The sequence below is a fragment of the Piliocolobus tephrosceles genome, chromosome 5, assembly GCF_002776525.5.
Source record: "Piliocolobus tephrosceles isolate RC106 chromosome 5, ASM277652v3, whole genome shotgun sequence".
Classification (NCBI taxonomy): Eukaryota; Metazoa; Chordata; class Mammalia; order Primates; family Cercopithecidae; genus Piliocolobus; species Piliocolobus tephrosceles.
In genome coordinates this window covers 28405865-28433016 of record NC_045438.1, presented here as the reverse complement: position 1 = coordinate 28433016, position 27152 = coordinate 28405865, and the positions used below count along the sequence as shown (strand labels likewise).

Sequence of the window (27152 nt, the reverse complement as noted above, 5' to 3'; positions counted from 1 at the left end):
TTATAGCTTTAATGTTAATTCACCATTGTGATTCTTTTTGTTGTTGTTTTTTTGCTTTTAAAGGTTTTGTTTCCTCTTTTTCTCCTCCTCCTCTTCCTTTTCTTCTTGGTTCAGTTTTTATTTAATGTGCTTAACAAGAGAGCCATTGTAGACCTTTATGATGATTCTTTATTTCAATTCCAAACATGCAACCTCCCTCACACCACACACAGAGTCTTTCATCCTAAATTTGTTTTTGGTAAGCTCTTTCACTCCCATCATTTTAACTCTCATGGATATGCTAATTATTCCAAAATTATCCTCCAGCCAGTAACTCTTTCATGAGCACAACCTAGACTTTCAGATGCCTAGATCAGTTCTTGTCTAATTTGACTGTGCACAGGCGTCACCTTGGGATCTTGTTAAAATGCAGATTTGAATCCAACAAATCTGGAGTGGAGCCTAAGATTTCTGTCTTTTTGGCAAGCTTGATGCCTGGTGCCGCTGGTCCGTGGAGCACATTTAGGTAGCAAGGGTCTCCAGCATACCTCAGATTCAGCAGGTCCAAACTGAGGGTGTCACATTCTCTGCCAAACTGCTCTTTTTTTTTTTTTTTTCTGTCTTCCCTTTCTCAATTAATGACTTTGCCATCTACCCTCCTGTCCAAGAACAAACTGTGGAATTATCTTTGTTTCTTCTGTTTCCTTTATCTACTCTATCTAATTGGTCACCAAAGCATTCTCTTTGGGAAAAACTTCTTGCATGTGTCCTTCCACTTTTGTTTCTACCAATGCCCTTTGGATTCAGGACCTTATCATCGCTCAGCAATCTGTTTACTCCACAGTATCTTGGCCCCAGGCTGTCTCAGGATGTGCCTTCTCAGAATTATCTTTCTAAAACAGGAATTTGATAGTGACATTTGCTTGTTTAAAAACTTTCCATTGTCGTACTGCCTGCATTCCAGGGTTCTTAATTTGACAAGCAAGGTCCTGCAGAATTTGGCGGCAGCCTTATTCCCTCCACCCCCAACCCCCCACCTGGTGCTTTCTCCTTCCCCCAGGGGGTTGTACCTCCCTGAAAATGAATGCAATCTGTCTACATCACCGCATTCGTGATTCTCTAAACCCACTGTCCATGCTTGCTTCTCTGTCTTTGCTTGTGTGGTTGCCATGCCTTGAAGGCCTTTCTTATCATATTCTACCTGGCAGACTCCTTGTACTCAACCTCCAGCTCATGTCACTCTGCTGTGGAGCCTTCAACGGATCCCTTCACTAGAGCTTGTGACTTCCCTAATATGTGCTTCCGTAGCACTTACCACTTAGGATATGGAGTTGCACATGTCTTTGTTGCCTTCTAAATTCTAGGCCCAGGCCGGGCATGGTGGCTCACACTTATAATCCCAGCACTTTGGGAGGCCAAGGTGGATGGATCGCTTGAAGCCAGGAGTTCGAGACCAGCCTGGCCAACATACCGAAACCCCATCTCTACTAAAAATACAAAAAAATTAGCTAGGGTTTGGTGGCAAGTGCCTGTAATCCCAGCTACTATGGAGGCTAAGGCAGGAGAATCACTTGAACCCCGGAAGCGGAGGTTGCAGTGAGCCGAGATTGCGTCACTGTACTCCAGCCTGGGCGAGAGTGAGACTCTGCCTCAAAATAAAAAATAAAAATAAAAATAAAAAATTCTAGGCCTATCTTATGTGAAATACACCTGTGTTCCTTAGTTTGGCATAGTGTGGAATAAAGTAGGTTTTCTCTGAATATTTGCTAAGTCAATGAGAAAACAAATTCTGTAGATAAACAGGCATTAACTTGTACATGTTAGCAGTGAGAAGGAATTACAGCAATTGTATCTGCCGGCCTGTCCAAGGAGAACCTGCCTACTGCCTCATTCATTCTAAAGCTATCCTGTCAAGACGGTAGTCATCAGCAACCTGTGGTCATTGAACACTTGGACTGTCTGCTCCAAATTGAGTTATGATGGAAGTGCAAATTACTTGTAGGATTTCAAAGACTTAGAATGGAATAAAAAGGATTTCATTAATAATTGCCATATTTATTACATGTTGCAGTGATAATATTTGGGGTATATTGCGTGGGTTAAAATTAACATTAATTTTATCTGCTTTTCACTTTTGTAAATGTAGTTACTAAAAAATATTAAATAACTTTTGTCCTCACCTTTTATTTCTATTGACCAGCACTGTTCTCAAATATCAATTTATTTCTCATATTTGAAACACCTCAGGAAGGTTTCCCATTATGCGCCCCCCTCCCCACCAAATTGTGCTTTTGAAGATTCCATAAAGTGATGTTTAGTTGTTTTCCATTCTTATGAGTTACTGACTTTAAATTTGTTTCAGTGAAGAGTCTATCAGTGAACTCAGTTCAAGTTGTATTTTTGAGATGATATCTTGATTCTTACTGAATCACCAAACTGAAGAACTTCATCATATGTCAGATGTTACTGTTACCTATAAATAGAAAACTCAAAATATATTGTTTTTCTTTTTACCGTGACCTAGGGAATTAGAAATGGAAAGTGAGAAATTTTAGTGTAAGATTTGTCCGCATCCTCAACCCTGCTGTCCACACAGTTTCTCACTACTTTTGCTAGTTTAAAATTATATACATTGCATGCCATCATGCCATCATTGATGCCTTCTGCTTAGTCAAGTTTTTCAGTGTTTAAAGTTTAAGGATTCTATCACTTTTAAGGTTTTTTTTTTTTTTTTTTTATTTGAGGTACCTAAGGCAATTTTATTTTAATTTTTTTTGTAATCATAAAATTCTTTTCCAGTGCATCCTTAAACAGATCTCCAAATAACAAAATCAAGATACAGATTCTGTGGTTGGGGTGTCAGTTGGGACCCAGGCAAAGTGGCAGGTGAAATTATGGCTTTATAGGTGAAAAATCACTACTAACAGATTAGTGCTATATGATTTTTAGAAGGAGAAGAGACAAGATATTGTCATTCCTTTTGTAGGATGTTTCTTGTAGGATGTATCAGCCATGCTTACACGGTGAACAGTAGACCTGAAGATATGCCACCTTCTCTCTTCCTGTAGTATTTCCTTCCCACACTATACACTTTTCCTGGAGACATTAGTATGGGCTAAAAATGATGACCACACTTCAGGTGGGACTAAGGACCTACTGGAGATAAGATGAGTGACCCTATACTATGATTCATGGAGCAATAGCCCAAAGTAAGGATTAGGTGAATGCTTAGCGGGCAGCTAATAAACGTTGGTCTCTTTTCTGTCATGCATACTCCATCGCTTATTGCAATTCACTGATGAGGGTTTAAAATGGCATAATAAATTATGCAAAAACTGTTTCTGCAGGAGGGTCTGTGTTGCAGCCTAATGCAGCACAGATGGAAAGATCCTCTTTTAATCATTGTTCTCACAATACTTGGAAGCTTTTTGAGGAATAAGCACTCAGAAGTGGAAGTGAATGGCCTTCCACGGTAAATGAATTCCTTCTGCAGAGAGGAACTGAAATGTATTTTGTGATGCAGATGGTTGTTCTGTGTTTGAATACTCATCCTTGTCATTTGAGATTCATGCTTAGAAGCAAAATGTCTCTTGAAATACTTGAGTTTAGATGATTCCATTGGAGAAATTACTCCTGTCCAGTCTGGCCCAACATGTATTAAGTTTTTTTTTTTTTTTCTTCCAAAATGATGAAAATGAGTGTGTAAATGCCAGCTCACTTCAATTAAGAAAACATGCAAATTACCTCTCTCTGATCTGTAGTTACTACTGAAGAGACTAAACTAGTTAGCATCCCCTTTTATTAGCGTAATATTAATGCAAATGATCTGCAAAGGCTTTCTTAAAAAGAAACTAGAACCATGGAAAGCAATTAATAACTGTGCTAATTTCCTCAGTTAGGAAGCAAAAAACATTTATGATTAGGCTTTTAACTTTGGTATCTGTGCCAAGGACTTCCCACCTGGGCCTAAATATGTACCTGTTTCTAAAATTAATGTCAACTTGGAGCTTTCACTTGCAGAGTAAGAGCCAATCTGAAAAAGGCCCAATGGAAAAATTTCAGAACAAAGATGGTATGCCATTATCTGTAGGTACTTCATGATTTGGATGTCAGTAAGAATGTGTACTACAGGTGGTATTTATAAGACATTGCTTTTTAAAATATAGGGGAAAAAAGTAAAGGAGTAATACTCATTGGCCAACTCAAGATATAATAAAGGACTGCCTTGAACTTTTCCCAGGAGGGGATTAATATAAAGAGGACACGGATTGCTTCTTTATTTGCTCACAGGAAATGGGCTTAAGTTAGAGGGAAATAAAGTTGAACTGAACAACAGGAAGACACTGATGGCTCTGGGAGAGCTTTATTCAGTTAGAATGAGGCATAGCAAAAGACTGGAATCTCCCTTCTCACCTCCTCTTACTGTGCTATTGACTCTTTTTTTTTTTTGAGACGAAATCACTGTCGCCCAGGTTGGAGTGCAGTGGCGTGATCTTGGCTCACTGCAACCTCTGCCTCCCAGGTTCTTCAAGCGATTTTTCTGCCTCAGCTTCCCAAGTAGCTGGGATTATAGGTGTGCGCCACCATGCCCGGCTAATTTTTGTATTTTTAGTAGAGAGTGGGTTTCACCGTATTGGCCTGGCTGGTCTTGAACTCCTGAGCTCGTGATCCATCCGCCTGGGCCTCCCAAAGTGCTGGGATTACAGGCGTGAGCCACCGCACCTGGCCTACTGTGCTATTGACATTTTTAAATACTTTTTGGCATCTTGTCCTTGCCTATGTCTAACTGGCAGTGAGCACTGCCACACCTCTTGTTTGTCGCACTCATATAGCATGAAGCCAAGGCTGCCCTGTATTACTCTTTCCCTACATATGTTATCTCCTCCATCAAAATGCAGATTCAGAGATCAGCAATAAAGCCCTGTGCTTCTTTGGACTTCAAACATCAGCGTTTATAGTTGCCTTGCAATTAATAGGGAGTCAGTAGTTGTTGAATGATTATGTGAATCCCAACTTTAGTGATCTGTTTATTATTAACAAGCAGGAACTCAAGTTCTATAGTATCACTCCACCAAAACATTGAAGCCTTGGCTTCATTTCAGTTTCACTGTTTTTTCAGTGTCTCCTGTATTACTTGAAATGAAAATATATATTGTCATGCGCGTCTGTGTGAAGAGACCACCAGACAGGCTTTGTGTGAGCAATAAAGCTTTTTAATCACCTGGGTGCAGGCGGGCTGAGTGCCAAAAGAGACTCTGCGAAGGGAGGTAAGGGTGGAGCCATTTTATAGGATTTGGGTAGGTAAAGGAAAATTACAGTCAAAGGGGGGTTCTCTGGTGGGCAGGAGTGGGGGGTCACAAGGTGCTCAGTGGGGGAGCTTTTTGAGCCAGGATGAGCCAGGAAAAGGACTTTCACAAGGTAATGTCATCACTTAAGGCAAGGACCGGCCATTTTCCCTTCTTTTGTGGTGGAATGTTATCAGTTAAGGCGGGGCAGGACATTTTCACTTGTGATTCTTCCATTACTTCAGGCCATCTGGGCGGGCAGACCTGCAAGTCACAGGGGATGCGATGGCTTGGCTTGGGCTCAGAGGCCTGACATATATTATGTGGATGAAGTTCCTTTTAAAACCATAACCGCAATGATTTTTATAATAAAACCTAAGTACATAATTCTGATTAACATCTGCAATGAGAGAAGACCAATGAATAAATATAGGCATTGTTCAGTAAAACTGTATTCATAAAACTATTGGATTAAGAAATTAGCATTTCTGTATTGCATTGGTTGGTGTATGAAAGTATGCTTAGAGTCTGACAATATTTGTCTTATGAAAGCTGTGCATTTTACAGAACTGACTTTTGCAGATAACTGAAGTCATTCATGAGGTAGGAGCCTTTAACAATTGGCCCTCAAACACATGAGTTAAAAAAAAAGAGCAAGAAAAAGTTCTAAGTCTTTGATCTTTACCTTAGAGTATCTGACAACCTTGATCTTTCTGTAGACTTATCCTGGCAAGATGGTAAAGGAAGTTCTATTTTTGATGCTATCATCTACCCTGGCTTCCATGGCTGTGATACAGCATAAATACTGACTTCTGCCCTGGAGGATATTACATGCTCTTAATCCTTTCATCATCTTTTATAACTATGGTCTCTATGGGCTCTGTTTTCTTTTTTCTTTCTTTCTTTTTTTTTTTTTTTGAGACAGAGTTTTGCTCTTGTCACCCAGGATAGAGTGCAATGGCAGGATCTCAGCTCACCACATCCTCTGTCTCCTGGGTTCAAGCAATTCTCCTGCCTCAGCCTCCCGAGTAGCTGGGATTACAGGCATGCACCACCACGCCCAGCTAATTGTGTATTTTAGTAGAGATGGGATTTCTCCATGTTGGTCAGGCTGGTCTCGAACTCCCAACCTCAGGTGATCCGCCCGCTTCGGCCTCCCAAAGTGCTGGGATTACAGGCGTGAGCCACTGCACCCGGTCGAGCCTCTGTTTTCCATTCAATAGCTCATTAACTAATCTCTTCTGAAGTGATGGATTTCTGACACAACAGTTCTTTCTTCCACCTCTCTTTCCTGACAAGCAGGGGCATGGGTAGCTCAGACCTCTGCTGAGGTTCAGTTGAGATCCTAGGAGCCTTGACCAGTGCAGAATTTAGGGCTCAGGAAAGTGATGCAGCAGACAGCATTTTGGGGAGAAGTAGAAATCAGTCAACTTGGATCATTTCTTTATAGGAACTGGGCAGAGAGGAGGATCCAGGTGTATAGCAATGGGAAAAGCAGAGGAGAACCAGAGGGATGGAAATGGAAGACTAGAGGTGGAAGTCCTTGAATGGGACACTGATACAGAATCAGATTTCTATAGGGTGCCAAGACAGCCTTGGCTGTAGGTAGCTGGGCAACTCTTGAGGCCATGAACTACTTATGCTCTTCTTCAGCTGTTTCAGATCCCCACAGGGAATGACATTTTGGAACCTGATGCCATATTGCTTTTGGTTAAGTGGGAATTTTGCTGCCCCATGTGAAAAACAGGTAAGCAGTAGGCTAGTGTAAGCCTGGTAATGAGACTGAGACTAAGGGTTGGAAGGTAGAGATGTTTCTTAAGGATCAGGACAGAAATTAAGCTAGGACAGGGTAATAAACTTCCAGCTTGTGGGGTTTAATCCGCCTAGAATTTGATGTGTCTGCGGGTGGCATTTGCTGGAGCTCAGTATGCCCATGTTGTGCTAGATGATGTGGCATTGCACAAGAATAGCATTAACTACGCTTCCTTATTAACAGTGTTTTTCTCTGTCATCTATTTCTCCTCCCTTCACCTTTTTCAGGTTTCCACAATCCCTTCTTGTAAAACCTTTGTCCATCCCTCATATTCATGTTAGGCTTCACTGCCCTATGAGCCCTGTTCCTATCCTCTAAACAAAGCTCAGTGGCTTTTACTGAAAATGCTTGCTTTTGTGAGTTGTGTGTGTGTGTGTGTGTGTGTGTGTGTTTTTCCAGACAGGGTCTCACTCTATCACCCAGGCTGAAGGGCCGTGATATGATCATAGCTCACTGTAGCCTTGAACTTCTGGGCTCAAGGGATCCTCCCACCTCAGCCTCCTGAGTAGCTGGGACTACAGTCACATGCTACTGTGCCTGGCTAATTGTTTTATTTTTTGTAGAGACAGTGTCTCACTATGTTGCCCAAGCTGGTCAGTTGGATTTTTTTTTTTTTCTTCAAATGTTGTGGGTTACCCACAAGTAGCATTTTGCATATGGAAATTGTCTTTAATTCTTGTTTTATATTTCATGTATCTTTTAGGCTGCTTGCATTGACATCTGTCTTGGGCTCAGCGTTTCAAATATGCAAAGAAAAAAGTGGCCTTAGATAATCTCACTTAAGAAAGATTGTTTTGTAGTAGTATTCACATATTCTACTTTGTTACTGACTGCTGAACACATTTAGTAGAAAATACAAATGAATTGTTTCTAAGCTTGGCTAAATTATTTGCTTGGCTGGAAGTTATTTCTCCATCCTCTCTGTCCCGCTAGTAGAGCTGACTTTTAGCACCTTGCATATAAAGACACTTCCTGGCCTTCCATACTTACCAGTGGAGCATTATAATGTTTGAAGTTCATTTTGAGCTTCCCATAAAATTACAGTTCTAGCGTAAGGGAAGGAGTTTTCTTTTTTGCTATCTAGGTATTTACCACAGAAGTGCTGCTGCTTTTAATTGTTCTATTACTATTCACCAACATTACTTTATAAATATCTTCTCCATTTATATTTTCTAACATAAACACAAATCTCCTTTCACTTTTAATATTTTCATCTAGTGTTTATGTTTTTTCCTTTGCTAGCTGGTGGAAGGTTGGTTTTATACTCTCCTACTCCCCCTGAGATATGAGATGATTTCTCTACCTTATTGCAGTGGATAATCACAAAGAGCCAAGAAGAGTTTAACGATAATGCCCATGTCTCTTTCATAATATGCTGTTATGTAGCTTTTGTTATTATAAAAAAAATTTTTTTGTAATTCACCATTGCCTTGTGTTGATGTTTTTATTAGCATGGAAAGTTATATAAAAGTCCTGCTGGAGGGCAATATATTTGCTATAGGAAATAAGGAAAACCATGATTATATTCAGTACTATTCTAACATTAAATTTCAAAACATTGTTTATAATTTTGCATTATGTCAACAAGTATTTTGTTAGTGCTTATATCATGACAGGTATTAAGAATCAATAGAAACTTTTTATGAACGGCAGGGATGTCAGAATATTACAATTTATAAATCTGTAGTCAGTCAGCAGCCAGAATGAAATTCCTGGCTGATATTTAAATACTCTTCTTGGATCCCAGATCTTGAAGCATATTAAGTCTTATATGTGAGGGAGTTTGCATCTTGGCGTAAATTTATCTATATTATTGCATGTTTAAGGTGTATTGGCAAACTGTAGTGATGAGATTCTGAACTAATAGAAATTACGATGGGGGAATTTTGAGTGACCAGTTGAAGAATATGAGGGGAGGTGGAAAAACCTTTAATCTTCATTAGTGAATCTTTCTTCATTTTATCCCTGAAAATGTCTTGGGAACTTGATAGATTTCTCAGAAAGAAAACAGGAGCACAGCTTTGAAACTGAAAAGGTGAAAAATTTGATTTGCCAAGAGCAACAAAAATGAATGGATAAAGGTTGACAAAAAATGTAGATGCTGATCACTACCTCTAAAGCTATATGGTTACTGTGAAACAAGAACTGAGTACTAGACAGTCGTGCTGAGGAAGCTGGGCTCCATCGTGGGAAAAAACAGCTTTAATAATGGACAGTGAAGGGGCTTCAGGCAAACCCTGGAGAACTTGAGAAACAGACGAGGGGAGGGGCAGGGATGCCAGGAAGGGTGCCTCAGTCTGTTTGTGCTGTTGTAACAAAATACCATAAGCTAGGTGGCCTATGAACAACAGAAATGTATTTCTCACAGTTTCAGAAACTGGAAAGTTCAAGATCAAAGGGCTGGTGGATTGGGTGTCTGGAAGGGCTGGCTTTCTCATGGATGGCAGCTTCTCACCATGTCCTTCACATTGTGGAAGAGGCGAGGCTGCCATCTGGGGCCTCCTTTATAAGAGCACGAATCCCCTCCCTAAGGGCTCCATTTTCTAATAGCATCTCCTTGAGAGTTGGGATTTCAACATAGGAAGTTGGTGGGGAATAAGTAGGACCTAGGCCAGAGCAAGGGACTATAGATGTTACTTCAAATTATTGGTCTAAATCTCAGGAAGTGATTGAGCAGGGGATGACTTGAGAATAAGTGGATAACAGTGGCAGAAATGGCCCAAGAGGAGGTGAAATTCTTACAGAAGAAGGAATGGTGAACCACTGCAGGGCCTGAAGAGTGTTAGAGACAATCTTGAAGTAAAGGCCATGACCTGGGAGGCCTATGCTGGAAAGAGTTGTCTGGGCCACTAGTTCAGTGAGGAACTGGAACATTCCACCCGTAACTGGTGCTGGTGCCTTTTGTCATCTACTTCACACTAAAGGTTTGAAGAGCTTGGTTAAAGCAACATCTGTGATAAGGCACCCAACCAGAGAGTAGTGCGTTCAGTAAGTATTTATTTGTTTTAAAGATTAAGATGAAGAATGGAATTATGGAATGTGTGCTTAGAAAAACTCTGAGCCGAAACTTGTTTATAATTTAATATTAGTTACAATCTCATATGCAACCAGCCCTTTTGTATGCTTCTGTTTCCTTTAGGAAACCTACTTTTAGACTAAACATCCACAAGTAGCATCATGGAGACATGGGACATTTACCTTAATTCATTTTAGAGTTTTCTGATGACTGATTTCTTTACTATCCAGTTTTCATCCCTCTCTCTTATTTTTTTGTAGTTTTGTGCAATTAAATAAGAAATGCCTTAGAAATTATTTCAGAGGCAGCAGTATTTTAATAATTGAACAGCTCACCAACATCTGCTATGGCAGATTGCTTGAACCCAGGGATACTAAAATGAAAAAAAAAAAGAAAAAAGAAACATGGATTCTTGCCCCCAAGAAACATGTAATTTAATGGTGGGGACACTCATGAGCAAATCATCAAAGTGCAGGATGTGGTACGGGATGTGGGGAGGCTGCAGAAGCAAGGTGATTCCAAACCCACAGAGAAAGGTACTGAGATAAGAAATTGAGTCATGACAGCTGGAAAACAGATCAAACTGGAGAGCCTGTGCTCCGAGTGGCAAGGTAGCTACTGGTGTTTTATTTCCAGGTGGCTCTACAGCTGGCCAGAACAAGAAAAAGATGGTCCTGGAGAAAGAACAGCAGGTCCAGGGTATCAGGTGGATGCAAGTCATGGTGACAGATAATTGAATGAAGTGGATATGCTTTGAACCCATGTTGCAAGATCCTGAGATTTTTATGTCAAAGCCCCACTACAGATACCTTCATCCTTGTCTTGGAAGGTGATTTTGACATTAAGGTCCCAGGTTTCCATTTGGCCACTTGTTGAGTTGTACCTCCGATTGAGGAGGAAAAACTGCTTCCTGAGAGATTTGGCAAGCTCAGGAACAAAGAGGATTTCACTTCTACCTAGAACCAGAGCTCTAAAGCAAGACGCCTACGTCTGGCCAGTGATGGCCTACCAATTTCCCTTTATATGTTCCTTGTGTCTGTATCTAAAAAGGAAGTGAATTTTTGAAACCTGCCTCGGCTGCCTGCTGCCTTTCCCATATTCCTTTCTTTCTAGGCCTTCCCTCCCTTCTTTCTACCAGACCTGGCGGTGGTTACTATATCCCTATTCTTATGGTGATATCAAGAAGTAGAGGGAGGCCAGGCTCGGTAACCATGCCTGTAATCTCAGCAGTTTGGGAGGCCGAGGTGGGCGAATCGCCTTAGGTCGGGAGTTTGAGACCAGCCTGACCAACGTGGAGAAACCCTGTCTCCTAAAAACACACACACAAAAAGCCAGGTGTGGTGGCACATGTGTGTAATCCCAACTACTTGGGAGACTGAGGCAGGAGAATCACTTGAACCCGGGAGGTGGAGGTTGCGGTGAGCCGAGATCGCGCCATTGCATTTCAGCCTGAACAACAACGGCAGAACTCTGTCTCAAAAAACAAACACAAAAGAAGAAGAAATAGTAGAGTGAAAGTCGCAACGATAAATAACAAAACAAACAAAAAACCCAGCACCTATGAATTGGTTGTGTCATATATTTCTCTAAAAGTGATAAAGCCAAGTTTTCAAAGCTAGCTCTTAACAGTGTCATTAATGGGCTTCTTTTCTCAGTTTTGCTTAGGTAATGTGACATAAACAGGATAATCAGGTCATTTGCTTATTGTTTTGCTGAGGTTTTTTTTTTTTTTTTTGTCTTTTCTACCCACTGTCAAAAGTGAGGAGCAAAAAACAAACCAAAAAGTGGATGAACACTGAAAAACTATAAAGCACTGTACAAGATGTTAAGTGACTTTTTTTTTTTTTTTTTTTTTTTTTTTGAGACAGTCTTGCTCTGTCCCCTGGCTAGAGTGCAGTGGCATGATCTTGGCTCACTGCAACCTCTGCCTCCTGGGTTCCAGCGATACTCCTGCCTCAGCCTCCAGAGTAGCTGGGACTACTATGCCCAGCTAATTTTTGTATTTTTAGTAGAGACGAGGTTTCACCATGTTGGCCAGGCTGGTCTCGATCTCCTGACCTCATGATTCGCCTGCCCCGGCCTCCCAAAGTGCTGGGATTATAGGCGTGAGCCACCGCACCAGTCTGCAACTTTTATTTTTAAAGAAAAGGAAAGCTGAAAGAACTAAGTAAATTTTATTTTTTTCCCAAAATGAAAAGAGTAAGATATGCAAAGAGGAAAATAAGTGAGTTTATGTGAAGTTCAGTACCTCCTTGAGACTATAGCAATTGAGTCAGATAGAAGAGATTAGATTCTTTCTCTGGGTTCTGATGGCTGCATGGGTATGTGTGTGGGTGAGTGATGTGGTATTGCTTTCGAATCAACTTCTTACTGCCTTCAGGCATTATCAGTGTTCTTTCTTCCTGGATGTTAGAGCCACTTCTAATAATTACTGCTTTCAGCTAAACAACAGTAGGCATTCTCTTCGAAGGGGTAAAAATGACTTGGGTCATTCATAGGCTGCAGCTCTTCATAGTCATTCAAATTCAGCATATTTTGATGGACAGGGCCATTACACAGTATTAATAGCTTTACCATCTCACCATGTTTAGTGATTACAGTAGTTCTTTAATATGACTGCTGAAACGAAAGAGAGAAATCTACACATGAGAAACATGCTTTTTTTTCAACATAGAGATAATGTAAAGAAACAGTATTAAATTTTAAAATTTCAAAATTTACAAAACAAAGTTTTTTAAAAAACAGATTATATTTGAAGTTATGCCCAGCATGACACATTTTTTTTTTTTTTGTAAATAGAGATGGGTGTCTTACTAGTTGCCCAGGCTGGTCTTGAACTTCTGGGCTCAAGCACTCTTCCCACTTCAGCCTCCCAAAGCAGTGGGATTACAAGTGTGAGCCACTGTACCTGGCCACAAACCATATTTTAGAAAGTGCATTGAACAGGGACAGTGGCTTACACCTGTAATCCCAACACCTTGGGAGGCTGAGACAGGAGGATTGCCTGAGGCCAGGAGTTCCAGACCAGCCTTGGCAATACAAGGAGACTCTGTCTCTAGAAAAAGTTAGCCAGGTGAAGTGGTATGTGCCTGTAGTCCCACCTACTCAGGGGGGCTAAGTTGGGAGGATTGCTTGAGCCCAGGAGCTCGAGGCTGTAGCAAGCTATGATTGTGCTACTGCACTTCGGCCTGGGAGACACAGCAAAACCCCATCTCAGAAAACAAAAAAAATTGAAAAACTAAAAAAAAAAAGTGCATTGGAAAATAATTCTCATCCCTTTTAAAAATATATGATTTGATTTTTAAATGTATTTTTTTCTTGATAAGTGTAATGGTCATTTGAAAGTGCAAATTATAGACTGTCAACAAGATTACTTTTGCCTTGGCTATACGCAATACAAACTCAGAAAGATTGATGCATCTGGGGAAAACAAAGTAAATCCTAGCCTTTTTAGTCTGTTTGACATATTAAAGTGACCACTGAAGAAGAAATGAGGGCACTAATCTCGGTTCTGTCACCCCTTTGCTGAGTAAAATTGAGGAAGATTTAACCTTGAGGCCTCATTACCTCATCTAGAAAATGATGGGATAGGTTTAAATCTCTGAGGTGCAATAGCATTCTAATGTTTACACTTCAATACATATGGCTTTTTCTAAAATATTCTTAGTCATTATGGTTTATAAGTCATGATCTGAGTAAGAACCCCCACCCCACTGCCTTTTCTTTTTCTACACATTAAAACAGAACAAAGCCGAAACAAAAATAAACTTTATTCTTCTGTCTTACACTGTATGTTTATCCCAACTCAGTCACTTCTTGTCCTGCATGGAAATAAAAGTAGAATAGGGAACATGAAAGAAAGTATGTCCTTTTTAGAAAGGATCTTGTAAGAAAACAAAACGAAACAGGTGCTAGGATCAGAGGATTTCAAGAAAGCTGACTTTGGGCCACAAAAATGCCTGGAAGGGTCAGAATCAGGAGACAGACTGGATATAAAGCATCACGGCAGGACTTTTAACAGGGTAGGGAACACAAGGTAGAAATTGGACCAGATAGTTAAATATATGAGCTCAGAAGAAACATCCTACTTACAAATAAATCTGCCCTGAGGGAGTTTTAGCTAGAGGGTAGGGATGACAAAGGCACATGAAGGCACATTTTTCAAATATACGCCAAAAGGGGACACCCAGAGAGAACTTCTGCCCCTTTACTCATAATGGACACCAGCAAAAGAATAACAATATTGGTAAGGGAGGGGTTTTTTTTTTTTAATGACGTTTTTATTCTTTGTCATTATAGTATAAATTAAATTTGGATATATTGGAATAAGTCCCAGTTTTTGTGAAAAGATACAGAACTAAACAAAAACAAAGAAATAGGTCCAGTCACTAGGAATGCAAGTCTGTTTCTCTCAGAGGGCTTTCTGGAGTTTTGCCCACAGAATTGAAATGTGCATTTTTCAGACCCGTTAGGTGTTGTTTTTGAGAATTCTTAAAACAGTGGTTTTCAAAGTGTGGTCTGGGAACACCTGAGGCTCTCTAGACCCTTTCAGGTGTGTAGCAGAGTAAAACTGTTTTCACAATAACGCTAAGATGTTATTTGCCTCTTTCACTCTCATTCTCTCATGAGAATACAGTGGAGTTTCCCAGAGACGACATGAACTGTGTAATATTGTAAAAGATTGAACGCAGAAGCAGATGGAAGGATCCAGATGTCTTCTGTTAAGCTTGACATTAAAGGCAGTTTCAAAAATATAAAACAGAGCTACTCATCTCACTATTTTTATTTGAAAAATGGCCTTTTTGATGTTATCTCTGTGAAGATGTTTATTCTTAAATGAATAGTATTTAAATTTTTTTGTTTCAGTGTTTAATATTATAAACATCAATAGATATCACCTATATAAGCAAAAGCTCTTTGAGGGTCTTAGAACAATCTTAAGTGTGTAAAGGAGTCCTGAGACCAAAAAGCTTGAGCATATTCCAGAGGACATATGATTCCTCTGGATCTTATTAAACAGTGTGAGGGGCAGTTCTATGCAGTTAGCACAAGTTTACCTAGGGCGCGTTTTTCATGGTTACCTATGAGGCACTTCAGTAAGAATTTTCACAACAAACAAAGCAAACAAGGCTACTGTTATTCGTCCCATTTTTTAGATAGGAAAAGTGAGGAGTAGAGAAATTGAGTGATTTATCCAAAGATTGCAGTTAAGTAGAGCTGGAATCATTTGGTACTTAGACTCCTAGTTCCCTATGTTTCCATTTCATTTTGCTGACTGAGCTGACTGCATTGATAGCAGAATAAATCATCAATCTTCTAGCTGACCCCGGTATAATCAATGGCAACCCCCACCTCTGTGTAAAGAAAAAATGTCAGACCAGTTTAATATTTGCTATGACAAAATAAATAACAGGCATTATAACTCATACCCTGAATGATATCATTGCCTTTGAAATTCACTGATTAGGTGGAAAATGTATCACCAGAAAATGGGATAGCATATACCTGGGGAAAATACACCAAAACAAAGCCCTCATTTTTGTAAACAGAGCATGCTAGCAAGATGGAAAAGAAGATTCCGGGAAGGCCCATCAGGGTCTGTAAAGTGAACATTTGCTTGTGATGTGAGTGTCCACGGTAAAAAAGCAAAATGATTATACTCTGGTGTATTGGAAAGAGCGTGACTTGTACAGCAAGCTAGGAAGCGATTCTTTATAGAGCAATGCTGGTAACTTCCTTTAGAGGACAGTGTCTGGTTCTGTCATTATAGTTGGAAAAGGTGAGAAATGCGGGAGCTTCTGAAGCATATCCATGGCATGATTAGCACACAGAATTCTGGAGGGAGAGGGAGGAGGAACTTGGAATAATTGCTTGCTAGAAAGTCAGGTAGGGGTCACTGGTAGTTGCCTATGGTATAAACTGCGTGTTTCTTTGATTTCAACACCATGTGTCAGCTTGGATCTTTTGGAAATATAAAATATTTCTGCTCTGTACTTCATTACATCTAGCAGATGTTGCTTTATGTTTTTGAACCTCATTTGCAGAATGAGCTTGATATCATGTAACATACTCCTAAAAACAGAAGAGAGGAAACCAGTTAACTGGCCTCTTAGCAGAATGGTTTTAAGAGGGTCCAGGCTTTTAGTCACTGCCTGTCTGAAGTACAAAAGTAGAATATATTCTACAAAGAAAAGTAACACAACATGTTCATTGATGTAAACTGAAGGAATGTTCACTTACATTTTTAGACAAATGAAAAAATACATGGCAGGTTGACCAAGGAGGGTAGTCTATTGCTGAATGGCTGCCTCCTTCCCACTCCTCATCCCCTCTTATTTAAAAATGAAAATGTGTTCTTGCAGTATTTACCAGTGATCAAAAAAATATGGAAGAAAGAAAAAGAAAATTCCTCCTTTCCATGACTCAGTATTTTTAGGTTATCACAAAGCTATTCAGCTTCTGAATCTTATTAAAGTCAAAATATTGAGTCAATTCATCAGCACTAAGCTATTCAATTTTTGCTTTATGCATGTTTTGAAAGCAAGGCTTGATATAGATGGTGTATTTATGTAACAATGGTGTTACTCAATGACCTTGCATTTTTCTGCACATGCTATCTTAATGGAAATTTACTGGAAAATTCTTGCCAGAATAAACACATTCCTTCAGGACTGAAAGGCTTAATGTACTTCTAGTTCAACTGCACCTTTTTCCCGTGAGCAGATAAACCAAATTATTTGGCGTTAGTCATTATACTTCACACAGTTTACAGTACTTACTGTGGTCTCATAGGGGGGTAAGAGTTGAAGGAGACAGAAGTAAGGTGGTCAATTTCACACTATGAGAGAGAAAACAAAAGGATAAGGCATCTGTATATTTGACATGCAATATGAAAAATGAATCTGGCAGGCATCTGTAAATTAACACTAGCTATCCTGGTAAGGCAGAAGTAAGGAATATGAACAATATAGATAAGTTGAGCTGATGAACCAGAAATTTAAAAATACGTATTTTTTATTTTTAAGAGAAGGATGACTTTCTTATTTACATGTTAATTTAAGAATAAGGAGTGAAAACTCTAAAAGAAAAATACTGGCTATGTAATAACCACTGGGGCCGGATATGGGGACCCAGGTGGAATACAGAGATGTAAACAGGACGAGTGAGGCCAGGGAGGGAGGAAGTACCCCTTGAATTAAGGGATGAAGAAGGCAAACAATGAACAATGGAGACTTAAGGAAAGAGATTCACAAACATGTCTAGACTTAGGCTTGTTGGCCCCTGTCCTAATTCCTACCCATCACCACCCCAAGGTTGCTACTGGGGAGAGATTATATTGATTGTTTATTCATGCATGCAACCAGCATTAATAAAGTTTGTAATCAAGGCAGGAAGAATCATCTTTAAAGGAATAAAACTGGCATATCAGCATAGTAAAGCTAAGTGCTCGATTATACTGCATTTATTTGCAGCAATAGGCAATTAAGTTCCTTGACTTTTTCTAACAAACCAGTTGGAATTAAGCTGCTGGATAGATTTGCCCAGAGTTTAGTGACCCTCTCCCTTATGTACTATTAAAATCCTACTATTTTAAACAATTTTGGGAAAGGCTAGTTTAAATGTGAATGTTCACACACTGTTAAAGAATTTTATTGTAATTTTAAAATTATTTTCAATATGTACAGTAAGTAAAACCAATCTGGCAAACGAAGAATTACTTCCTGGAAGTCCTTCTTGAGAGAAGTAATCAGAAAATTAAAATAGCAAAACAGTTATTCAACGATTGTCCTCACTCAAATTGTATTCTTTAAAAAAATTTATTGTTGTGTTAGTCCATTCTCATGCTGCCAATAAAGACATACCTGAGACTGGGTAATTTGTAAAGGAAAGAGGTTTAATTGACTCACAGTTCAGCATGGCTGGGGAAGCCTCAGGAAACTTAAATCATGGCAGAAAGGGAAGCAAACATACCCTTCTTCACATGATGGCAACAAGGAGAATTAACAAGCAAAAAGGGGAAAAGCCCCTTATGAAACCATCAGATCTCGTGACAGCTCACTATCACGAGAACAGCATGAAGGTAACTGTCCCCATGATTAAATTACCTCCTGTTGGGTCCCCCCAGGACATGTGGGGCTTATGGTTACTACAATTCAAGATGAGATTTGGGTGGGGACAGAGCAAAACCATATCAACTGTAGATAAAGGAAAGGCATCAAAGCTGAAAAATTTCTTCTTTTAAGGAATCAGGCATGGTTTTCTCTACAAATAATAAAACAAAAACTTATTATTTTTTATATCTAGGTCTTACAGGGTCCTTTAACTCAATTTTAGAAGTAAGTGAGATGTGAATTATAACAAAAAATACCGTTTACTTGAAGTTATACAAATGCTCTTATTTATTCAATTTATTCTTCATAGATAATATCAGAGAGAGAAATGTTTGAGGTAATTCCAAGCTATTCAGAGTTGCTAATAAATGAGTTTTTACCACATTTTGGAATTTTTTTTTTTTTTTTTTTTTGAGACGGAGTCTCGCTCTGTCACCCGGGCTGGAGTGCAGTGGCCAGTTCTCAGCTCACTGCAAGCTCCACCTCCCGGGTTTACACCATTCTCCTGCCTCAGCCTCCGAGTAGCTGGGACTACAGGTGCCCGCCACCTCGCCCGGCTAGTGATTTTTGTATTTTTTAGTAGAGACGGGGTTTCACCGTGTTAGCCAGGATGGTCTCGATCTCCTGACCTCGCGATCCGCCCGTCTCGGCCTCCCAAAGTGCTGGGATTACAGGCTTGAGCCACCGCGCCCAGCCTTGGAATTTTTAATACATATAAATCATGGGTCCATTTAAAGATTAGAAATTGCTTTCTACAGTAGATTATAACAGCAAACTTAAATCATCCTGTTTATATTTTGATTTCAAAAATAAAATGGAAATTCAAATAGTTCATCGGTTGACGATATTTGCTATATAACAGTTGACTAAGTTTGGTTTATGAATATAAATGATAAACACAGAAATTGTATAAAATTCATTCCCAATTAATAGTCTGTAATTAAGATTTAACATGTTACTTTTTAAAAACTAAGTTTCAGGTTTAAATGACTCTTATCCCTGGGTGTGGTGGCTCATGCCTTTAATCTCAGTGCTTTGGGAGGTTGAGGTGGGAGGATCAGTTGAGGATCATTTGAGGCCCGGAGTTTCAGACCAACCTGGGCAACACAGCAAGACCCCATGTCTGCCAAAAGAAAAAGAAATAGCTGGGCAATATGGTATATACCTGTAGTAGTAGCTACTCAGGAGACTAAGGTGGGAGGATCACTTGAGCCCAGTAGTTTAGAATTAGAGTGAGCGATGGTCACACTGGTGCACTCGAACCTTGGCAACAGAGCAAGACCTTGTCGCTAAAAAATATATTTGAAAAATGAGTCTTCATTTAATGTAAATGGAAAAATAATTTACCATGTTGCTCTTCGTACTTCACCATACTTTTCTATGGAGCATGCAACTGTTTGTTCTACAAGCATATTATAATCAGTAGCACTCCAGAGTAAACAGTTTCAAAATATATATTCCTTTGGTTTTATTAAGGAGAACTTAAGGAGTTAACAAATTCTCCAGCTTATTGCTGTGATACTTTAGAAATTATACTGCTTCCTTTTGTACTAAAATAAACCATGTGTTCTTTTGAATTTGTAGTCGCAGATATGGCCAGTACACTATGAACCAGGAAAGCACTACCGTAACCAGAGTTATGGAGAAGCCTCCATTTGATCGATCAATTTCCCAGGATTCTTTGGATGAACTGTCTATGGAAGACTATTGGATAGAACTAGAAAACATCAAGAAATCTAGTGAAAACAGACAAGAAGATCAAGAGGTGGTTGTCGTCAAAGAACCTGATGGTAATAACTAACTAAATAAAGCTTTTATTGTTTGTATTTATAGGAAATGAATGCATAGAAAGGAAGAGAACAACAACAACAACAAAAAAATTAAAGCTAGGACCACCAAAAAAAGATACTGCCTTTCAACTTGAAAATTACTTGTTTGAGGCAGATTTATGGATGCAACTGCCAGATACAAGTGGCATAAGTAAGTTAGCTTAGTCATAGACATGGCTGGAATGTTGTTGGCTAAGCTGACTGTATCATAGCCTTTTAGGGTTAGACTTCATCTTCGAAACCATCTAACCTCCCTTTAAATATCTTCTGTAATGTGGTAGCCACGTTGTCATTTGGTCTGTAGTGAGTGCAGATGGTGACAGAAAGAGCACTGCTTTGCAGTGATACTGTTTTTCCAGTGGTCAGTCAGCTTGAGTTCTTTTGATCTTTGTTTTATTGATTTACAGTCTGCTGTCCTCTATCTTTGACTCTCTTGCTTTAATTATGCCTTTGGGACAAATGGAACAGGGCTCTTCTATTTTTACATGATAGCCTTTCATATATTTGCGAATATTTATCTTGTTCCTAGCCAGGACCTTTCTGGAAAGAAAATTCACATAAACCAGTCTTTGTGCGTGGTTTCCAAAGACCTGCTGTGGTCCTGGCTATTTTGTCATTCAAAGTATAGTTCTCCAGATTGGATGCAACGGCTCATGTTTAGCCAACTAATCTAAAAATATAGAGTTGGGCAGTAGATGGTGGCATTACCGTTTTTAGCTTCCATATTTACTTCTTTCTTGTATTTGGTGCATAATTTCTGTAGAGTCACTTTCCAGCCATAGTTCCCATTGTCTGCTATAATACTTGATATTCTGGGAGAAACATGTAAAACTTTACTTAAAAGTTTTTTTGTACCATTTCTTTTAATCTCTGAAATTCAAGCAGTTGCCAAGTTTTTCATGTCCAATTCTCTTATCTGTTGTATTAGCTTTCTTTCTATGCCTTGTGCTATCTATACATTTGTAAGTATGTTTATGTAAGTTGATATATAAATGCCAAAATGTGAGAGCCCCAATCAGTGCTTTGTGATTCACGAATAGAGACTTCCTTCTCAACACAATGACTTCTTAACTAAATTACTTAGGATCTAATTAAGTAGCAAAATCTATATGAATAAGATTTTTCTTCTTGGCTACAACATTGCTTGAAAAATCTACCAATACTAATTTAAAAAGAAGACTTGGGGATTTTTCTTAATTTAATTTCTTAGACCTAGAAGAACACTACAGTTAACTCATTCTTTAGCTTCTTGTTTATTTTTCTGTCACTGTTTCCCAAATATGATACCAATAAAGTCAAGCTTATTTGTGATAATTAATAGTATCTTTCACCCTTTCTTTCTCCCTGTTTCAAGATGGACGTAGCATACTAGTCTGCTGAATAAGGAGAGAATATGTTTGAGAAAGCGGCGTTTAAACCCGATACATAGAAGTATGTCGTTAGCTGTTTGATAATTCTCCAATGTTAATTAGATTCATTGATTATTATGTACTATGTGGTCATCAAGAAGATTGGGAATGTTTTCTACATGCCCACACCTTTTCTTAGACTTTAAATTGTTTAAGCTTTACTTCTAGTTTTTAATGGAAAAAGTGACTCTACATAGTAATCTTGTTTATTTTCCTTGTTGTGTAAAAACATCAGCTTTTTTTCTGGCAATTTGGTTTTGTACACCAATACTGAGTACTACCTTAAAAGCATAAGTAATAATGGCTGGCTTACTTTTTTGTTGTTGTTTTGTTTTGTTTTGTTTGAGACAGTCTCGCTCTGTCGCCCAGGCTGGAGTGGCACAATCTCAGTTCATTGCAACCTCTGCCTCCCAGGTTCAAGAGATTCTCTCACCTCAGCCTCCCTAGTAGCTGAGATTACAGGCGTGCACCACCACGCCTAGCTAATTTTTGTATTTTTAGTAGAGAGGGGGTTTTACCATGTTGGCCAGGCCGGTCTCCAACTCCTGACCTCAAGTGATCCAGCCACCTCGAAAGTGCTGGGATTACAAGCCTGAGCCACCATGCCCAGCCTTGCTGACTTTTTATGCTAGTAAGCTGTTTTTGTTGTCTGGTGTGCAGAGTGCCTAGTACTGGCTTATGTCTCTTGAAGTTAGTTATTAATACTTGATTTCTGCCATCAAGAAGTTTATGTAGTATAGAAAGACAGGCAGGACTAGGTGCTGCACCATGTGATTCAGTCTGTCTCAGGGCTTTTCAAAGCTCCTTCCATATCACATTCTCACCTTTGGTTATAGCATAGCTGGAAGAGGTATGCTTTAGTGTACAGATCAGAAAACAGAGTCAACTTGAGGCTAAGTAACTTGTCCAAAGAGACTTGGCTATCAAGGTGCAGAAATGGGGTACAGATCCAGGTCTTTGTGTCCCAATTCATCCCTCTTTTATTTTCCTCTATAAACATGATGGTTGGAAAGAATCTATTCTAATTATCCTTCTGCTTTTAAATAACTTTCATTAGATCTTACACAATATTTGCATGAATATTTACTTCCTGCTTTCAGTGTTTTGAATTGATTCTTGTTTGATTAGCTTCCTATATAAGCTTTTTTTGCTGAATATATTGTGCTTTTAAAAAACATTGTAAAATAACATAATCTGATGTGCTGACTTGGAAGATTAGAAAAATTAATTTGAAATTGATTAGTTCCCAATGTTCTGATGCTGTTAACTTCTTTGCTGCACTTCGTGTCAGCTACAGTGAACAGAGAAAACAAGGCTTTCCATAAATTAGTGTTGGACTCTGAGGTAGTACTGAATTTAAGCCAAGAAACCGGGCTTAACGTATAGCCCCAGCATTGACTTCCTTCTGTAACTTGATGGAAGTAAGTTATCTTTTTATTCTTTGCTCATCTCTGGAAGGGGAATAGTATCATCCTCTGGGTTAATCTGCAAGGAAGTTATAGAGGTTAATTACATGTGAAGGCATTTAAAAATTTTAATTGAGTATATATGAAATCCATCTAAAATTTGATATCGTGGCTGGAGTGTATGGCAGTTGTCCAAGTTTTAGATAATGATTATTAGCACTGTGGTTTGGTTACAATAGAAGAGTTTTAGTAAGAATTTTTAACAGCTTAAAAAATGTAAAGGTTCTTATATTTTGTGATTTAAGTACCACTTTTCTCTACTGTCTTAGAGGGAGAATTGGAAGAAGAGTGGCTTAAAGAGGCCGGTTTGTCCAATCTCTTCGGAGAGTCTGCTGGAGATCCACAGGAAAGCGTGGTATTTCTATCAACATTGACCCGGACCCAGGCAGCAGCAGTTCAGAAGCGAGTAGAGACGGTCTCCCAGACCTTGAGGAAAAAAAACAAACAGTACCAGATTCCTGACGTCAGAGACATATTTGCTCAACAGAGAGAATCGAAAGAAACAGTAGGTTTTCTTTTTTGATGTTAAGGCAAAGGACTAATTGCTTACAATTAATTGGATCAATCTGGTTTAATTCGAATGATTAAAAACGTAATGATCACCTATTCTGTGCCAGGCACCAAAACTCTATGCTTGCAGCAAACAAGAGAGACTTGCTTCCTGCCTTTCTGGAAGTTATACTGATGAGGCAGAAAACAAAACTAGTTAAAATTCGGCATGATAATCCATGCATTAGGGGAAGAGGGTGTCCTTGGAGCATTAGAAGTGACTCTAACTCCACTAGGGGTGACAGGGACAGCTTCTCAGACCACGTGACTACCAACAGTTACTTAGAGAAAAAGTAGGATTAGGGTATTCTTCCCTATCTATTAATGCTGTAGGAATATTTGATTTGTCCCTAGACTCGTTTGGGGATGGATGAAGTTGAGTGTAAGGGAGCTAATTGCAGCTGAATTACAAAGTAGGAACCTGGAGATATGAAGTAACTTCTCCTTTGTGGTGTTAAAAGAAAGACCTTAGACAAATTAAATTTAACAATTTAATTGAGCAAACAATGATTTGCAAATTGGGCAGCCCCCAGAATCACAGCAGATTCAGAGAGACTCCAGTTGCTACCGTGTGGTCAAAGAAGATTTATGGACAGGGAAAGGAAAGTGATCTACAGAAAACGGAAGTGAGGTACAGAATCAGCCGGATTGGTTACAGCTTTGTGTTTGCCTTATTTGAATATGGTTTGAACAGTTGGCCACCTTTGACTGGTCAAAATTTGGTGATTGACACGAGTAGGTTACAGTCTGTTTACATATTCAGTTAGGTTAGAGTTCACTAAATACAGAGAAACCCTTTAGGATGAACATAAGATATGTAAGGAGGCAGCTTTAGGTTAAACTTTAAGGTATCTAGCCTTACCACAGCGACAGCACACAAAACATTGAGTAAATATTTGTCTAGGTGATTGACTTATTAATGAAAGCTGTGGGGTCTGGTAGAGACTGTGGGACTGATGAATGAAGAGACGTATCAGGGAAGGCATGATAAAAGTTTGAGAGGCTGGGCGTGGTGGCTCACAGCTGTTATCCCAGCACTTTGGGAGGCTGAGACTGGAGAGTTCAAGACCAGCCTGGGCAACATAGCAAAACCCAATCTCTACAAAAAGCACAAGAATTAGCTGGGTGTGATGGCGTGTGCCTGTAGGCCCAGCTACTTGTGGAGCTGAGGCCAGAGGACCGCTTGACCCCTAGAGGTCGAGGCTGCAGTGAGCTGTGTTCATGCCACTGCACTCCAGGCTGGGTGACAAAATGAGAACCCATCTCAAACAACAACAACAACAACAACAAAAATCGTACAAGAACTGTGTGGCTCAGATCAGTGCTACTCGAACAAGCCAGTTGGTGGATTACCTATTACTCATCTGTAAGGGCATAAGGAGCTTGCACAGAATATAAATGATCCTTCTTTCTTTCATCAAAAAAGTCTTGCTGCCAGAAAAAGAGTAAAAAATCAGCTGATCTAGATGGTGTTCTTGAGGTCAAAGTTGATTTACATTCTGGCTTGAGTAGCTCTGGCCTAAAAGACCCAGTGAGGTGGTTGGAAGGAGAATGAACACGGAATGGGACTCTTGAACAATGATTATAATAATAATAACAATACCAGCTGCTGCCACCATTGCTGAACAATTACTGTGCCAACCACTTTACGTGCTTTATGTCACTTAATCCTTACAGCTGTCTTGTGAGTGAGGTGTTATTTCCATTCTGTGGCTGAGACTCATAGATTTTATTTTATTTTTTAATTTTTATTTTTGGAAATGGAGTCTCTCTGTCACTCAGGCTGGCATGCAGTGGCACAATCTTGGCTCAGTGCAACCTCCACCTCCCAGGTTCAAGCAATTCTCCTGCCTCAGCCTCCCGAGTAGCTGGGACTGCAGGTGCACGCCACCATGCCCGGCTCATTTTTTGTACTTTTAGTAGAGACGGGGTCTCGCTATGTTGGCCAGGCTAGTCTTGAACTTCTGACCTCAGGTGATCTGCCTGCCTCAGCCTCGCAAAGCGCTGGGATTACAGGTGTGAGCCACCGCGCCCTGCCGGATTTTAAGTAACCTGCTCAGTGTCCTGTAGATAGTAACCCCAAATTTGTTTGATTTTGAAGTACATGCTTTTAACCACTCTCTATCCTGGTATATTTGCATTTTGTATACGATTATGACATTAAGCATCCTGAATATGAGATTCTATTCATACTATAGAAGATAACAAAAATAGAATGATTATTTATTTTAAAAAAGGAATGAAAGGGTTTATATTCATGGTATCTTCCTGTCATGTAGACACTCTTTTGCTTTTTGTAGACTTTTTATTCTTGCAAGAAAGCCCTTCTAGCTGCAGATTGCTACTCTCTTTGCATGACCAATTTCGAATCAAGTCCAGTCCATTTTAGGAGTCCAGTCCATTATAGGAGTTTTGGGGTCATTAAATTACTCCAGGCACTTGCTTAAGTTAAGCACTTGCTTACCACCCAGTGGTTATTTGGGATATCCACTAGTATTAAAGGACTGGGCTGGGTTTCCAGCTGAAGAAAAATGAATGGTAAGGAAATTTAGTATTATGACATTTTCTTCCCAATTAGAGAACCCTCACTAAGGGAGTTAAGAGGAAGTGAAAAGGGGGATGGAACAGAGAGCTGAGCCTAAGCAAAATATAAACAGTGGGATTTCTGCCAGTCTCCAAGAGGATGTTGCTACTCGGTGCTAGAAACAACATTTTTCCAGCAAGTTTCTGGCAGTGTCAGAACCACATGGTTTGAGTCCAAGGTAATTGGTAGATTGTGTCATCTGATGGAGTCATTAAGAGAGAACTAGCAAAAGGAAATTTGAATAGTGGTAACTTGCTTACACTGCATGCCTTTAATTGAAACACTGCCACCCATGAGAAAAGTGCTTTATCTCCCCCATCCCTCAAGCAAACGTGGGCCAGCCATCTTCACTTGCAGTTCTTCTGTTTTTGAGCGAGTGTATATTCAGCTCTTCCATGTTAAATGCTTCCTCATGAAGGCCTTGCTGACACTAGGAAATATAATACAGAAATGAACACCATCTGTACTGCCATCTTCAATTGCTAAGGAAAATAATTCCAACCACATGCTCCAAAATATGTGTTCTTTTGTGAGATTGGAATCACTCTGCTCATTGTGCCATGCAGGACCAGCCTCTGCCGACTTGTGGGTGGAGGGAGGGAGAATGGGACTGCTCTGTCCTTCAAGGGGTTAAAGTGATGCTGGGTACCCACGTCCCACTTCTGTGACTTGGTAGTCACTGTAACATTGTCCTGGGTTTTCCCCATCTCTTAAGTGGTTCATTAGTGGTCAAGATGTCCCTAGCCTAGTGCTTTTCTAGGTTCTTTTTAGACTTCAGGTGGAGGATGAAGTCCTTCTTGGACAACAGCTTGAGGTGAAATGTGTAGTGAGACTACAATGGCCACTTTCTGTCTGAGATAAAATCCAATAGAATTATCAATATTATTTTTTAAAATAATTTGAATAGACCTCTTTCTGTGGTTGATCCAGACTCTCCTTCCTGACCTCTGAATTCCTTCTGAAGCCTTACCTGGAAAGGAGGAAGTACTATCTGGCCACATGTACTGCTGAGCAGAGTCAGCCATGGTTTACCATCTCCGTAGACCTTTGGAAGGCTCCATTCCTTGGATGTCACTGCCCCGGCCCCTTGAAAACAGGAATTCCTTCAGAT

General features: G+C 39.6%; 1 protein-coding gene across 3 annotated transcripts in view; it reads left to right on the top strand.

The window, feature by feature from the left end:
* Nucleotides 1-27152, top strand: part of ARHGAP18 (Rho GTPase activating protein 18) — a 194535-nt gene that overhangs the window by 107890 nt on the left and 59493 nt on the right. For all 3 annotated transcript variants that reach the window (XM_023230605.2, XM_023230606.3, XM_023230604.3), the window contains exons 2-3: nucleotides 19789-19994; nucleotides 23178-23413. In XM_023230605.2, the coding sequence (XP_023086373.2) occupies nucleotides 19789-19994; nucleotides 23178-23413 (442 nt within the window). The remainder of the gene's footprint in view (nucleotides 1-19788; nucleotides 19995-23177; nucleotides 23414-27152) is intronic.